The sequence below is a fragment of the Notolepis coatsorum genome, assembly GCF_963971535.1.
Source record: "Notolepis coatsorum genome assembly, chromosome: 8".
Lineage (NCBI taxonomy): Eukaryota > Metazoa > Chordata > Actinopteri > Aulopiformes > Paralepididae > Notolepis > Notolepis coatsorum.
Window position 1 is genome coordinate 141,407,919 of NC_140172.1, and position 16,983 is coordinate 141,424,901.

Genomic DNA, 16,983 nt, shown 5'->3' on the forward strand with positions numbered 1-16,983 from the left:
CACGCATATCTGCCCCTTCTCCTGGGGTTGGCAGGTCGGCGTGGTTAGGGCACGGGACTGGTTCTGGTCGCGCTGGTCCAGATCAGTTACACCCGTTGTCCGCCGGGGATGCAGATCTGCTGTTCTGGTACCCTGAGGGACTTGGGCTTTTTTCAGGGGAAAAAAATGCTAGGTCGGTCCGGGTGTCACAGGGTTGAGCGTTATGGAACCCTTGTTGGGTACATTGTATTCTACACTGTCGTAATGGCTTACGGCTGTGCCAGCCTGTATGCGCCCGATCTCGTCGGATCTCGGCCGTCATACAGGTTGGTCTTGGTTGGTACTTGGTTGGGTGACCTCCTGGGAATACAGAGTGCGGGGTGCTGGGGCTGGTCTTCCATTTTTTACGCTCTTCTCTTACGCATGGCGAAGAGGGGCCTGTTGGGGTGGTTTTGGCCTCCTCGGGGGACCCTGTGCTCCCCGTATCACCGGGCCCGGTCCGGGGTAATGTTTCGTTGACCCGTAGGCCCGGGATGGCCCTGTTGGAAACCGGAACACGGGCTGCGGCAGTGCCGCAGGTGTGTTTTGGGGTTTCTTTTCCTGAGGGGTTATGGGACCAACCATTGCATGGGGTAACGCCTGGGTGGTTGGTTCTCTGGTGTGTTGCTGCAGTGTCAACTCCCGGGTTCACCGGTTGAGGGTGCCCCTGCACGTTCATGACGTCTGCCGATCGTGTCAGCCTTCTCTGTGGAGGCTTGGTTATGCGACAACGCCAGCATACGCCCCTTCCGCCGGGGCGGCTGTGTTCAGCGGTCCTTTCTGGCGCCTGTCTCGTCCGCAGTCTCCAGGCTTGGGTTAACAGCCTGTTGCCTGGTCTTTTTTCCCTGTGCACTGCTTGCTTCCGTTGGTTGACTCTTGTGTGTTACGGCCATGCTGTCTGCCAGTGTGCCAGGCGGTGTACTGTTGGGGAGGACAGGGCCCGCTCGGCTGAGGGGCCTTTGTCCGAATACGCTGGCGATGTGGGGGGCGGTGTCACTAAGTGCCCACCTGGTGGGGTCTTGATGCTGGCATCATGGACTTCGCCGGGCCCCCATTCCAGGGAGTCCAGTCCTTTTGGTGGGTCTGGGTCTTCCTTCGCGCTCCGCTGCTACGGCCTTGCCACGGGGTTGGGTTTGCCCTTGACCCCGTGATTCTGGGGGCAGTAACGAGGTTGTTCCTCCGTTCGTTCCCGGGTGGCATGCGGGTTGTGCGTGTGTGTAGTCGTGGGGTCAAGCCACGGTCTGCTCACCCTGTGCGTTGAGTTGCTTGAGTGCCTCTTCGCCCGGTCGGGTCCGTCGCCCTCCCGTGAAGCCACCAATAAGGGGGGTGCCCTCCATTAGGGTGGGTCGGGGGGGCTCGGCCCTCCCTGTTCTGATGGTTGTGGGGGGCTGTCAGCGGGGTGTATTTGTCGGCCAGTGGCTCCGGTTGGCCTCCCTTTGTGCAGAGTGATGCCAAGCAGAGCCCCTAATGAGACAGAACGTTAGGTTATGACTATAACCAAGTTCTGTTAATTAGGGGTGACGCTTGGCATCCGACGGCCGCTGCAGCCCTTGACCTCACCTTGTGGTGAAAGCTTGGGAAGGAGGAGAGCAGGTGACCACACACCTGCTTATGAAGGTAAGCTGATGAGGGGTGTGGTCAGACTAATACTGGTATTAAAGGTACATTTGTGGAATTTATTCAGTGCGCGTGCACGTACGCGAGATAGTGCAGAGTGATGCCAAGCGTCACCCCTAATTAACAGAACTTGGTTATAGTCATAACCTAACGTTTTATTTGTCACATATAAGGTACATGTACATTACAGTGAAATGCTTTTGGGGAATCTCTCTTTCAGCCCTAATATGTCGCAAATAGGCCCGAGAGGACATTTCTTGTCGTAAATCCGTTCGGGAATGAGACCCAATGTCATTAAGCCCTTCCCTCCTAACCAACGTTATTCATTTGATGTGGCACAGTCTCATAAATCTGAGGTTATTTCATATTGCACAGCTCTTTTATATTGCACTGTCCGGTGTTAAGATGCGACCACATTTCTATCCTACTGAGAGCACCACAGTCCACCGTTTCTTTTAAAAGTGGACAAAAAATGTACCTTTTCACAAAAGCCTTCTTAGTTTTAACCTTTTTATACATGTCTTTGTGTGTTTTATCCCTTTTTTTATATGTTTTTTTATGCCTTGTTTTTTAATTGCCTATGCTTTTAAAGCCTATGTTTTACCCTGTAGCACTCTGAGATTTGGTTTGCAAATGTAGAGTCTACTACAAATTGAATGTATTATTATTATTATTATTATTATTACTTGTTAAGTAGGCTTATTGAATGTGGCACAAATTAGTTTTTGATCTTTTCAGTTTCCATCTGAAGCACCTAATGTGAGGGTAGCAGCCCATTATTCTGTGTGTGATGCATGTGAGGGATCTTATGGGCCATTCTCAACACAACTTTCCAGAAATGTTTGTTTGATGGATGTACTAGGATCATGTACTTTGTTTTAAGGAGGCTCATCACTGAGGCAGTTTTAAGGAGGCTCATCACTGAGGCAGTTTTAAGGAGGCTCATCACTGAGGCAGTTTTAAGGAGGCTCATCACTGAGGCAGTTTTAAGGAGGCTCATCACTGAGGCAGTTTTAAGGAGGCTCATCACTGAGGCAGTTTTAAGGAGGCTCATCAGGGCAGTTTTAAGGAGGCTCATCAGGGCAGTTTTAAGGAGGCTCATCATTGAGGCAGTTTTAAGGAGGCTCATCACTGAGGCAGTTTTAAGGAGGCTCATCACTGAGGCAGTTTTAAGGAGGCTCATCACTGAGGCAGTTTTAAGGAGGCTCATCACTGAGGCAGTTTTAAGGAGGCTCATCACTGAGGCAGTTTTAAGGAGGCTCATCACTGAGGCAGTTTTAAGGAGGCTCATCAGGGCAGTTTTAAGGAGGCTCATCAGGGCAGTTTTAAGGAGGCTCATCACTGACGCAGTTTTAAGGAGGTTCATCACTGAGGCAGTTTTAAGGAGGCTCATCACTGAGGCAGTTTTAAGGAGGCTCATCACTGAGGCAGTTTTAAGGAGGCTCATCACTGAGGCAGTTTTAAGGAGGCTCATCAGGGCAGTTTTAAGGAGGCTCATCACTGAGGCAGTTTTAAGGAGGCTTGTCACTCTGAGGCAGTTTTAAGGAGGCTAGTCACTGAGGCAGTTTTAAGGAGGCTAATCACAGAGGCAGTTTTAAGGAGGCTCATCACTGAGGCAGTTTTAAGGAGGCTAGTCACTGAGGCAGTTTTAAGGAGGCTAGTCACTGAGGCAGTTTTAAGGAGGCTAGTCACTGAGGCAGTTTTAAGGAGGCTCATCACTGAGGCAGTTTTAAGGAGGCTAGTCACTGAGGCAGTTTTAAGGAGGCTCATCACTGAGGCAGTTTTAAGGAGGCTAGTCACTGAGGCAGTTTTAAGGAGGCTAGTCACTGAGGCAGTTTTAAGGAGGCTAGTCACTCTGAGGCAGTTTTAAGGAGGCTAGTCACTGAGGCAGTTTTAAGGAGGCTTGTCACTGAGGCAGTTTTAAGGAGGCTCGTCAGTCTGGACGTTGCCTGAACCGTGATGCTGTTGTACCAGATGATGATGCAGTAATGTAATGTGTTCTATTCAATCATAGATTTACAACGAAGACATCCTTGACTTGCTGGTTCCCTCTAACGACAAACCCATCAGCATCCGAGAGGACGCCAAGGAGGGCATCAAGGTGAATTACCGGTATTATGGGTTAAAGTCTGGCTTTGTATGCAGGTCTAGAAAGTATGCAAATGTAAGATTTACAGGTATTTTAAAAGTATGGGACAACAACCAAATTCATGAAAGGTTGTATGGATTTAAAAAAATATATCTTTTTCCGTTTTAATCTCTGGTAATTTTCTAACTATAAAAACAACATGAGATCCATTTTTTTTTTCAAATTTCTGCACTGAAAGGTTGGTTTCTTAACCTTTGCTTAGCATTAGATTAGATTCAAATGTATTGTCGTTACAGAGATGACATTTCCCATAGCGTGATATAAGGTGACACTTAAATCTGTCATAACCTGAGAGACTAAAGGGGATTTTGTCCCGGACTAAATTAAACTGACCCTAATCACACCTGCTCCAGAAACTGTTGATTAACTGGTGCTTGAAACAAAGTGGTTTAATCATACAGCACAAGTACAGTGCAATGAAAATACATTTGGCGTCCAACCAGAGTGCAAATGTGACCGTAAAGTGCAATAGTAATATACAATGTACAGGTGATTGGACTGGGTATAAAGTATATAAATGAGTACCGGTACTAGTGCTAATCAGATGTATGTGCAGAGTTGTAATATTAATGTACAGTGATACATGTATAAAGAAGACTATGGTAGAGTAAGTCATACTGGCCAGCAACGAAACTAGTAAGAGTAAATATGGGATATGTATAGATATAATTATTTCTGTATGTGGATATATAGATATATATATACGGTAAGAATATATGTATATATACACACTATATACAGCATTATTGTACATGCTATCATACAGAGTTATATGGGTTTTATGCAGGTGTATAAGTAGGTATACAGAAGGATTATAATCGGGTATATTCAGACACATGGATATATATGCAGTAAATATAATACAGCACTATTGTACATGCTATCGTACGGAGTTATATGGGTAGACCGTATGAGGTAGGTAGTTATGATTATTATGATTACAGTGTAGGGCAGTTATAGACTAGACGGTGAAAGCAGTAGGTAGGTATCATTTAAAAGGTACAGGACAACGACCAGAATTCATGAAAAGCTTTGGAAAAACCTTTTATATGGTAATTTATTTGGTGAATTGCCGCACCGAAACACGGTTTGTTTCTTGACCTTTTTGCTGTGCATTAAAAATAAACATATCTTTTGAGTGTCCAGTAGGGCTGGGCGATTCTTGCTAAAATGTGAATCACGATTTTTCTCTTAAGAATTGCGATCACGATTCTCTCACACGATTCTTATTTTTTCAATAAAATCATTTATTGCACTCTTTCTTAAAACAGACGACATAACATATATCAAAGTGCTTGACTTAAACTTAAACATAACATATATGAAAGTGCTTGAATTAAACTTAAAAGTCTTGTAACATACAAAATAACTCAAGTCGGAATCGTCATACCGGTAATTTAAAAAAGTTAAGTAAAAAGAAATATATATATATATTCTTTTTTTAATAAAAGAAAATCGTCATCATTTAGAAATGAGATTGCATAGGTCTATGAATCGAGATCGCGCAAATATTTTTCCGATTAATTGCCCAGCCCTACTGTCCAGGTCATTCTGCACCTGAGAATAGAGAGTTGAGCGTGTTTATAACTAGGGATGTTCGATATTGGCTTTTTTACCGATATTCGATATTGTCCAACTCTTAATTTCCGATACCGATATCAACCGATACCGATATATGCGTGGTTTACCCCCTAAAAAATGAAAAATTTCAGGTCATTAACATTACATATTTCTTGACGTGGAATTAACACAACATTATGCATACTTTTGACAATAAATAAAATACGAATTTGGTTTTACTTGCTTGCCTGGGTAAATAAAGGTTTTTGAAAACCGATAGCGATAATTTCCGATATTAAATTTTAATGCCAACATCGGTAGGCCGATAATATCGGACATCCCTATTTATAACCCTCCCCCCCTCCACCACAGATCGTGGGGCTCACCGAGCAGGCCGTGTTCACCTCCGGGGACATGGTGGGCTGCTTGGAGCTGGGTAACGGCAAACGCACCGTGGGCTCCACCGCCATGAACGCCGCCTCCTCCCGCTCCCACGCCATCTTCACCATCCGCCTGGAGCAGGGCACCGGGGCCGACAAGTCAGTCTCCTCAGTTCCTCCTCTTTTTAGTTTCACTGTCTCTCCGTTCCTTCTCTCTCTTCTGGAAACGGGTAGAAACGATCCCGAGCGATGGGACATAATCTACGTGTTGGGAGTAATTGATGTATCAATCTATTTTCACTGCTGCTACCTTTTTACTTTTTAAATGTTTAAAGTTTTACTTAAGTACTGATTTAATTGCTTGCCCACCAGTGTTTATCTATCTAATCTCTCTCTCTTTCACTTTCTCTCTCTCTCTCTCTCGCTTTCTCTCTCTCTCTCTCTTTCTCTCTCTCTCTCTCTCTCTCTCTCTCTCTCTCTCTCTCTCTCTCTCTCTCTCTCTCTGTGTGAACACTCCAGACTGTTTCGCTTTAAGGCTGCAACAACTAATCGATTATAAAAAAATTATTGGTTTCTATTATCTTGAGGAAGTTGCTAATGTTGCCTGTTTTTCTGTCCTGCTCTAACAGAAGCACCTCCAAACTGCACCTGGTGGATCTGGCTGGTTCTGAGCGGGTGAAGAAAACCAAGGCGCAGGGGGACCGTCTGAAGGAAGGTAAGCTGAACAGAACAATAACAATCGTTTTTTTTTTTAACAGGCGGTATTTTGATACCCAAAATGTTAGAACTCAGAGTCGGAGAGTCAGAGATTTTATTTGCCATGTATGGACAAATCCACATTGGAATACAGGTACAGAGCAAACACTGTCTACAACTAATCCAATACAGGAGCAGAGTAGAAACAGTACAGGAAAAAAAAAAAAAAACACAGACCGTATAAAAGGACAAATGCTAAGGTTGATATCAACATCCCCTAAAGTGCATATCATAGTAAAAGTGCATAATGCATAGAGGCACAATTTACAGTAAAAGTGCATATAATCAAATTGTGTGATGCACAGACACACAGAAACGGCACTTCCACAACCTGACTAATAACACACCAAATAAAAATCGGATAATATACAAATCTAGAACTGTTGTTGTTGTGAAAATATTGACTAAAGCTCTTTGATGTCTATCCCTCTGGATATCAAGCCATTTCAGATAAACAATCCGCTTCCTCTGAAATATTGCATAATACACACACAGGCTACTCTGGTTTTGCCCATCAGTCACATCTAGCTTCAGTGGTGACAGTGGCTCGGGAGGTAGAGCAGTCGTCTGGTAATCCAGAGGTTCCCGGTTCGATTCCCGTTCCCCCTGGGGCAGCGTGTCGAAGTGTCCTCCTTGAGCAAGTCACTTAACCCAGAATTGCTCCCGATGAGCAGGTTGGCACCTTGCATGGTCGCCTCTGCCATCGGTGAGTGAATGGGTAAAATGTGAGGAACAAATTGTAAAGTGCTCATTTCTAAATTATGACTATTTTTTTAAATTAAAAAGTTACAAAAATATTTAAAGTTTTATTTTCTTTTAAACTTTTTACTTTACTTTTTTAAATGATGACGATTCCGACGTGAGTTATTTTGTATGCGACTTTTAAGTTTAAGTCAAGCACTTTCATATATGTTATGTTTAAGTTTAAGTCAAGCACTTTGATATGTTATGTAGTGCAGTAAATGATTTTATTGAAAAAATAAGAATCGTGAGAATAATGATCTTATTTCTTAGAGAGAAAACGCGATTCACATTTGAGCAAGAATCGCCAAGCCCTAGTATCAAGTATCTATCTTTTATTATATATTACTACTCTTACGCTGATTCCTCTCACTCGGCTAGATGTGACTGATTCCTCTGATTCCTCTCACTCGGCTAGATGTGACTGATTCCTCTGATTCCTCTCACTCAGCTAGATGTGACTGATTCCTCTGATTCCTTTCACTCGACTAGATGTGACTGATTCCTCTGATTCCTTTCACTCGACTAGATGTGACTGATTCCTCTCACTCGGCTAGATGTGACTGATTCCTCTCACTCGGCTAGATGTGACTGATTCCTCTCACTCGGCTAGATGTGACTGATTCTCTGATTCCTCTCACTCGGCTAGATGTGACTGATTCTCTGACTCCTCTCACTCAGCTAGATGTGACAGATTCCTCTCACTCAGCTAGATGTGACAGATTCCTCTCACTCAGCTAGATGTGACAGATTCCTCTCACTCAGCTAGATGTGACAGATTCCTCTCACTCAGCTAGATGTGACAGATTCCTCTCACTCAGCTAGATGTGACAGATTCCTCTCACTCGGCTAGATGTGACAGATTCCTCTCACTCAGCTAGATGTGACTGATTCCTCTCACTCGGCTAGATGTGACAGATTCCTCTCACTCAGCTAGATGTGACAGATTCCTCTCACTCGGCTAGATGTGACAGATTCCTCTCACTCAGCTAGATGTGACAGATTCCTCTCACTCGGCTAGATGTGACAGATTCCTCTCACTCAGCTAGATGTGATTGATTCCTCTCACTCAGCTAGATGTGATTGATTCCTCTCACTCAGCTAGATGTGATTGATTCCTCTCACTCAGCTAGATGTGACAGATTCCTCTCACTCAGCTAGATGTGACAGATTCCTCTCACTCAGCTAGATGTGACTGATTCCTCTCACTCAGCTAGATGTGATTGATTCCTCTCACTCAGCTAGATGTGACTGATTCCTCTCACTCAGCTAGATGTGACAGATTCCTCTCACTCGGCTAGATGTGACTGATTCCTCTCACTCAGCTAGATGTGACAGATTCCTCTCACTCAGCTAGATGTGACTGATTCCTCTCACTCAGCTAGATGTGACTGATTCCTCTCACTCGGCTAGATGTGACTGATTCCTCTCACTCAGCTAGATGTGACAGATTCCTCTCACTCAGCTAGATGTGACTGATTCCTCTCACTCAGCTAGATGTGACTGATTCCTCTGATTCCTCTCACTCAGCTAGATGTGACTGATTCCTCTCACTCAGCTAGATGTGACAGATTCCTCTCACTCAGCTAGATGTGACTGATTCCTCTCACTCAGCTAGATGTGACAGATTCCTCTCACTCAGCTAGATGTGACTGATTCCTCTGATTCCTCTCACTCAGCTAGATGTGACTGATTCCTCTGATTCCTCTCACTCAGCTAGATGTGACTGATTCCTCTGATTCCTCTCACTCAGCTAGATGTGACTGATTCCTCTGATTCCTCTCACTCAGCTAGATGCGACTGATTCCTCTCACTCGGCTAGATGTGACAGATTTTTTAACAAGGTGCTTAAAAAGTTCTTGGAATTCAAATCAACCATTCGCATTGAAGGTTTTGTTCATCCATGATCAAATTGTTCTGAATCAAGAAATACATTTTTTTTAATCTAAAGTGTAACCAATTGTCGGAAAGCCATAAATATTGGAGCTGATTATATATAATAAAGAAAGCATTTAAAAGTAAATTGTATCCTTTGCCATTTTAAAATGAAAAATAGTGCTTGGAAAAGTACTTTAAAGTCCTTGAATTTCATTTTGCAATGTCTGGGAACCCTGGACTGAGTCCTCTCACTCATCTAGATAAAAAAAAAAAAAAGAGTTTGTTTGTAAATCGTCTAAAAGGGTGAAATACATCATCAGTATACATACACTTAAAAATATAACAAAAAAAGAATCCGCTGAATGACATTCCGAGTTTAAAAAGTCGATGTTTCTAAGACCCTAAGTCCCTAACAAACATGGCAAATCTGTTGCTCAATCAAATACGCCTCCTCTGCTCTCACTGGTATAAGCAAGTTTACGTCCCACTCCTTTCATTTCGTTAGAGCCCCCCCCCCCCCGCTTATTCTCCCAGAGCTGGTGACGGACGTAGTGAGGGAGCTCCACATCGCTGGTGCGTCTGCTCATCATGTGACGGTTTCATCTCTTAATGCTGCTGTTAACTAACGTGTTGTCTTTCACAGGCATCAGCATCAACCGCGGCCTCCTCTGTCTGGGGAACGTGATCAGTGCCTTGGGGGACGAGAGCAAGAAGGGCGGCTTTGTTCCTTACAGAGACTCTAAGCTCACCCGCCTGCTGCAAGGTAGCTACCAGATGACCCCCCCCCCCCCCCCCTTTTTGTGCATCTCTTTTCCTTTTCTTTTAAAGCTACAATGGGCAAGGTTTCTTTTGTTTGCATTTTGCTCTAAAACGGTGGTTCTCAACCTTTTGTGGGTCAACGCCTCCCTATCTGACCTCCATGTTCCAAACATTAGCCACTAGGGATGCACCGAATATTCGGCCACCGAAAATTATCTGCCGAAAATGGTTAAAAAGGGCACTTTCGGCTTTCCGCCGAAAGGGTTTTAGCACCGAAAATATATCACAGAATGTCAAATAACGTGTTGTTGTGGTGATGTAATAAAAATGTGGCTACAGACATGGCATGCGCAACGTGTATCATGAGTAGCTTGGCAGCTCTTCCTGCGTTTTACAGATAACTCCTCTTGGGACGCGCGCTGTTTCTATGTAAACTCTGCGAGCAACGCATCCAATAAATGCGTCTTTAACATGCTTTATATCCTCGCCATTACTATATGCCCGTCGCGGTTAAAAACCTTTTTAACTAACGTTAGCGTTAAGCTAGCTAACACCGCTTCCATTCCTCTTTCACAAGTCTCTTACGCTACGTCATCCCCTGCTAAGAGTCATGGGAGATGTAGTAAATACAACAGTCCTTCCATGTAGGCTATAACGCCGTGAATTATGACTCGGTAACCACTACAGTAACATCATTAAGTCTGCTATAAGCTATTCTCCCTCATGTGTGTGTGTGTCTTTATGCAGATCTTTGTGCAGTTTTAAAGCACCTTGGCTTTGTTCTGAATGCACTTTGTTGTAGTTATCCTACAGAGAAAAGAAAATGCACTTGACTTTAATGCAAATTTTGTTGTATGCAAAGAGAAAATTTTTAAATTGTACAATCTTTCAGCAGTCAGTCTGGAATGAATGTATGCATTCAAAAGTGCTGAATAAATGTTTTATGGGCCCATAATAGTGATTATTAATATTATTTAAGTTAAGTTTTGCCATAATCATGTCTTTTGCCATAATCAGGTAGCAAAAAAATACATGTTTATATTTATCATTTTCTGCCTTTCAGCATTCGGTTTTCAGCCAACTGTTTCCTATTTTCGGTATCGGTTTCGGCCAAGAATTTCCCATTCGGTGCATCCCTATTAGCCACCAATACAGCTAACGCCAGCTAGTGTTAATCAAAGATGGTATTTTACAGTAGCTGTAACATTCGGTAGCTGACATTAGCTCTGTTTGGTTGCTGATGTTGGCAATAATGCTAGCTAACGGCGAAAGAGGATGTGCCTTGTGGGTAAAATTAGGAGGACTGAATGACCTCAAACATGGGGGCAGACATACTTAACACAGTACCCCGTTCAAGTTTCTTTAATAGTTGTCATACAGAAGTACAGAATACTTTCATACAAAATGCTTCTTACTGTTACGCTCCAGAGACTGTGCTAGACAAGATAGTATCAAATAACATAGTATAGCATGTAATTTAGAAGAAGAAAATGAGGTCACAGTGTTCGGTATAGACATATGTACAATGTTCTGAGTTACCATATAATATACAATACTATGCAGTGTACTAATGTACAGTACTATATAGTGCAAAGCAGAAATGGGATGAGGTACAATTTAGGTACAATTTACAGTAAGGTGTACGAGTTGTAGTGCAATCCTTCATCAATAAATATAAAGTGTGGGGAGTGGGTTGTTAAGCACACTCCTCACAAACATACTATACTGTATACCTTCCAGCCTCGTTAAGCACTCTGCTCACAAACATACTATATACCTTCCAGCCTTGTTAAACACTCTGCTCACAAACATACTACATACCTTCCAGCCTCGTTAAACACTCTGCTCACAAACATACTATATACCTTCCAGCCTTGTTAAACACTCTGCTCACAAACATACTATATAACTTCCAGCCTTGTTAAACACTCTGCTCACAAACATACTATATACCTTCCAGCCTTGTTAAACACTCTGCTCACAAACATACTATACTATATAATATACCTTCCAGCCTCGTTAAACACTCTGCTCACAAACATACTATATACCTTCCAGCCTTGTTAAACACTCTGCTCACAAACATACTATATACCTTCCAGCCTCGTTAAACACTCTGCTCACAAACATACTATATACCTTCCAGCCTTGTTAAACACTCTGCTCACAAACATACTATATACCTTCCAGCCTTGTTAAACACTGCTCACAAACATACTATATACCTTCCAGCCTTGTTAAACACTGCTCACAAACATACTATATACCTTCCAGCCTCGTTAAACACTCTGCTCACAAACATACTATATACCTTCCAGCCTTGTTAAACACTCTGCTCACAAACATACTATATACGGTACCTTCCAGCCTCGTTAAGCACTCTGCTCACAAACATACTATATACCTTCCAGCCTTGTTAAACACTCTGCTCACAAACATACTATATACCTTCCAGCCTTGTTAAACACTGCTCACAAACATACTATATACCTTCCAGCCTCGTTAAACACTCTGCTCACAAACATACTATATACCTTCCAGCCTTGTTAAACACTCTGCTCACAAACATACTATATACCTTCCAGCCTTGTTAAACACTCTGCTCACAAACATACTATATACCTTCCAGCCTCGTTAAACACTCTGCTCACAAACATACTATACATTTACATTTACATTTAGTCATTTAGCTGACGCTTTTATCCAAAGCGACTTACAAGTTCTGTACGACAAGCCATCAGGAAGAGCACAACTCTATCAGCTGAGTAACAATGTTCATCATACAGTGTAGGTTAGTTTATTAGGACAAGTGCATGACAGTATAGTCTATTTGCCACCCCATAGAGCCCCATTGTGAACCCGGAAATTTCGGAACCACCAAAGTTTTATGATGGATATGGATAGTACGGATCCCCAGCACTCAGAAACTATACTATATAATATACCTTCCAGCCTTGTTAAACACTCTGCTCACAAACATACTATATACCTTCCAGCCTTGTTAAACACTCTGCTCACAAACATACTACATACCTTCCAGCCTCGTTAAACACTCTGCTCACAAACATACTATATACCTTCCAGCCTTGTTAAACACTCTGCTCACAAACATACTATATAACTTCCAGCCTTGTTAAACACTCTGCTCACAAACATACTATATACCTTCCAGCCTTGTTAAACACTCTGCTCACAAACATACTATATACGGAACCTTCCAGCCTCGTTAAGCACTCTGCTCACAAACATACTATATACCTTCCAGCCTTGTTAAACACTCTGCTCACAAACATACTATATACGGTACCTTTCAGCCTTGTTAAACACTCTGCTCACAAACATACTATATACCTTCCAGCCTTGTTAAACACTCTGCTCACAAACATACTACCGTAATTCCTCTAATAGTAACCGGGTCTCAAATACAAGCCGGGTCTCTTATTAATGGCCGGGTGCGCTCTTGAGCTAAGCAATTATAAGCCGGCCTCCTAATACAAGCCGGGTTACTAATATACTGAGCTGCATACTGAGCTAGTTACTTGATTTCACTTTGAAAATGTTGAAATGACCAGTGACCACCTGTAATTGCACTGTTTACTATTTCATACAGTACTTGGTTTCAATAAATGAACCCAGTACATTTTACTGGGTTCAAACTGACACAAAATGTTGATTTATTCATTATGATCCGTTTGAAAATTTGAAATATAGGCCTCCCTCTTATACAGGCCTCCTCCTAATACAAGCCTGGTACCCGCTACAGTTGAAACAAATACAAGCCGGGGTTACTATTAGAGGAATTACGGTATATACCTTCCAGCCTTGTTAAACACTCTGCTCACAAACATACTATATACCTTCCAGCCTCGTTAAACACTCTGCTCACAAACATACTATACTATATAATATACCTTCCAGCCTCGTTAAACACTCTGCTCACAAACATACTATACTATATACCTTCCAGCCTCGTTACGCACTGTCCAAGCTCTGTGACGGCCTTCCTTCCTGCCTCTTCAGATTCTCTGGGAGGAAACAGCCACACCCTCATGATCGCCTGCGTCAGCCCCGCGGACTCCAACATGGAGGAGACCCTCAACACCCTGCGGTACGCGGACCGAGCCCGCAAGATCAAAAACAAGCCTGTGGTCAACGTGGACCCGGCCACTGCGGAGATGAGGCGCATGAAACAGCTGGTGATTATTACACATTGTTCACACTGAGGCCAATGGTCTTGGTGTTTTTTTTTTTTTTTTTTTTTTTTTTCTTTTTTTTTTTTAGTTTTTTAGCTTTGTAGTGTTTTATTTAAAATTGTTCAGTTTTCTTTTTTTATTCCTGTTTTCTAGTGTTTTCTTTTTCAGTTTTCTAGCGGTTAATTTTTCATCCTAGTGTTTTATTTTTCATCTTTCTAGCGTTTTATTTTTCATCTGGCTAGTGTTTTATTTTTAATGTTCAGCTTTCTAGTGTTTTATCTTAAATGTTTTTTTTTTTTTTTTTTTTTTTATATATATATATATATATATATATATATATATATATATATATATATATATATATATTATATAAAGCTTTCTAGTGTTTTTTTCAGCTTGGTGGTTTTTTCTTAAAAAAATTCAGCTTTCTAGTGTATTTTTTGTTTTTCAGCTTTCTAGTGTTTTTTTTTTTATTTTTCAGCTTTCTAGTGTTTTATTTTAAAATGTTCAGCTTTCTAGTGTTTTATTTTTTATTTCTCAGTTTTCTAGCGTTCTTTTTTTTTAATTCGTTTTTTCTTTCTAGTGTTTTATTGAAAAATGTTTTTTAGTGTTTTATCTTTCAGTTTCCATGTGTAATATAAAGTATTAAGCAGGTTCTCTCTGTGGTCCCACAGGTCCAGGAGCTACAAGTGAGGCTTCTCCACGCGCAGGGGGGCGTGGCCCCGGAGCTCTCTGGGTAAATCAAACTGCTGCAGACACCAGCGCTTCGTCACACTGCTTAACCCTTTCACTGCCACACTACAGAAGGTTAACCCTTTACTATCACACTACCAACGGTTACCGTCGGTAGTGTGATAGTAAAGGGTTAACCTTCTGTAGTGTGGCAGTGAAAGGGTTAAGATGCGATAAGATGTTCCTTTATTGATCCCCTTGGGTATACCAGGGCGTCATAGCAGCATGGAGGAGGTGGGCTACAGGTATGGGGATGGGTACCGAATTCGGTACTTTTGAGGTACCGAACCGAAACACGTCGATACTACCGAGTATCGAATCAAGTGAGAAACCAAAAAATACAAAATAAAAAAAATATTTTTTAACTTTTTTTTTTTTTTTTTTTTTTTTTTTTTTTTCATGTCAACGTTCACACGCACAATATATGCTTACCTAGGATTTGACTTGATTCAACAACAAAGCAGTCGGAGCAATGACAAGCCGAAAACTGTCTAAATTGTAGTTATTTGAAGTTTGGATTTTTTTTTACGACTGAGGTAGGTAAATAAAATTTCTTGAGACTAAAGTACCGAAAAAAGGTACCGTTGGGTACCGGTATCGATTCACAGGTACCGTTACCGGTATCGGTTCAAATGTGAAAGGTACCCATCCCTGGGTATGGGCAGGGTAATAGTAGAAAGACATAAATATAGGCAATAAAATGAAATCTGAATATAAAAATATGAGAAAAAGAACTATATTACGCAGTATTACCACTGAACTCATGTAGCTAACAGGACTGCATCCAGCACACCACGACCCCTTAGAGGGAAAAAAAGGTCAAACAATTCTATTTTAGTACGCAAAAGTGAATGTGCACATTCCACAAAATCTTGGGAAGCGTTTTTTTTTAACCAAAATGTAATAAAGAAATCAAGCGTCAGCACTGCTGAAATCAAAGACTGTTGAATGATTGTGCATATTGTATTGTGTGTGATGACTGAATAAAACGACTAGTACTACTACTACTGCTACTACTATTACTATTAGTACTCAGGGCTCTACGCTAACGTTTTTCCTTAGGAGCACACAATGAAATTTAGGAGCACAGTGAAACATTTTGAGTTTATTAACAAACTATTTATTACATGCATATTATACTGTGCGTGCATGCATGTGCATACTAAGGGACACACATCTGTCCAATAGCACATACCACCAAAATCACACATTGGCCCATGCCTACTAGACGCAAAGGATATACGGTAGGTTGTCCAGCTGCTTTTGTATGCTGTAGTGTTGTCACGATACCAACATTTTGACTTCGATACCGATAGGAAAGGTAATGGATTATATGATTAGATGACAGAACATTGAACATTCTTTATACAATTCTTTAATTAATTCTAATTTAAATTAATATTTTGACGCTGTTGAAACGTAATTATTTTTTTAAATTCTGTTACAGCTGCTGAGCTATATACTATAGCTACTGTCCATCAATATCTTCCTTTTGAATGAAATAGGTTCAAGAATCAGATCAGGATTGTTAGCAGGCCGAGAGAGAGAGACTCCACCCCCCCTTCCCTCACTATTGGATGCCTCTGAGCGTTCCCACTTCCCAGGGATAGCTTAGTTAGCTTTAGCAGCTAACATTAGTTAAGGATTTTAGCGTGAAGTGGGCATTCCAGAATGGCGAGGATGCAAAGCATGTTAGACCATTGGACCTGTTGCTCGCGGAGTTTACATTACACATAGAAAACGGCGCGACTCGCGAGAGAAGTTGTCGCAGAGCTGTCAAACGCAGGGCTGAAGAGCTAGAATTGAAGGTCCACTCTGCTCCGACAATTGCGCGTTGACACGCCCACTACGCAAAGCTATTACTCACACAGTGTGCTCCTTCCAGTTCGCACATATCTATTTTTAGGGGCAAATGCGAGTGAAATAGTCTCATTGTAGAGCCCTGCTACTACTACTACTACTACTACTACTACTACTACCGTACTTTTCGCACTATAAGCCGCACCCGACTATAAGCCGCAGCAGCTAAATTGAATGATGTGTACATATATAAGCCGCACTGGACTATAAACCGCAGGTGTTTTAATGTTTAATTACCATATGTAAGGGTTCGTGCACAGAGGGGATTGTCACAATACTGTCGGACAAATAACAAGAATTAACTCATTTACAAGTTGTATTAAGTTTAGCAAATAAGGGA

At 41.9% G+C, this 16,983-nt stretch overlaps 1 protein-coding gene across 5 annotated transcripts in view; it reads left to right on the forward strand.

Moving 5' to 3' along the window:
* The window catches only part of kif4 (kinesin family member 4), a 93,657-nt gene that overhangs the window by 31,552 nt on the left and 45,122 nt on the right, over nt 1-16,983 (forward strand). For all 5 annotated transcript variants that reach the window (XM_084319926.1, XM_084319930.1, XM_084319928.1 and 2 more), the window contains 6 exons: nt 3,650-3,736; nt 5,717-5,883; nt 6,354-6,439; nt 9,743-9,862; nt 13,879-14,054; nt 14,726-14,787. In XM_084319926.1, coding sequence (XP_084176052.1) covers nt 3,650-3,736; nt 5,717-5,883; nt 6,354-6,439; nt 9,743-9,862; nt 13,879-14,054; nt 14,726-14,787 — 698 coding nt within the window. The remainder of the gene's footprint in view (nt 1-3,649; nt 3,737-5,716; nt 5,884-6,353; nt 6,440-9,742; nt 9,863-13,878; nt 14,055-14,725; nt 14,788-16,983) is intronic.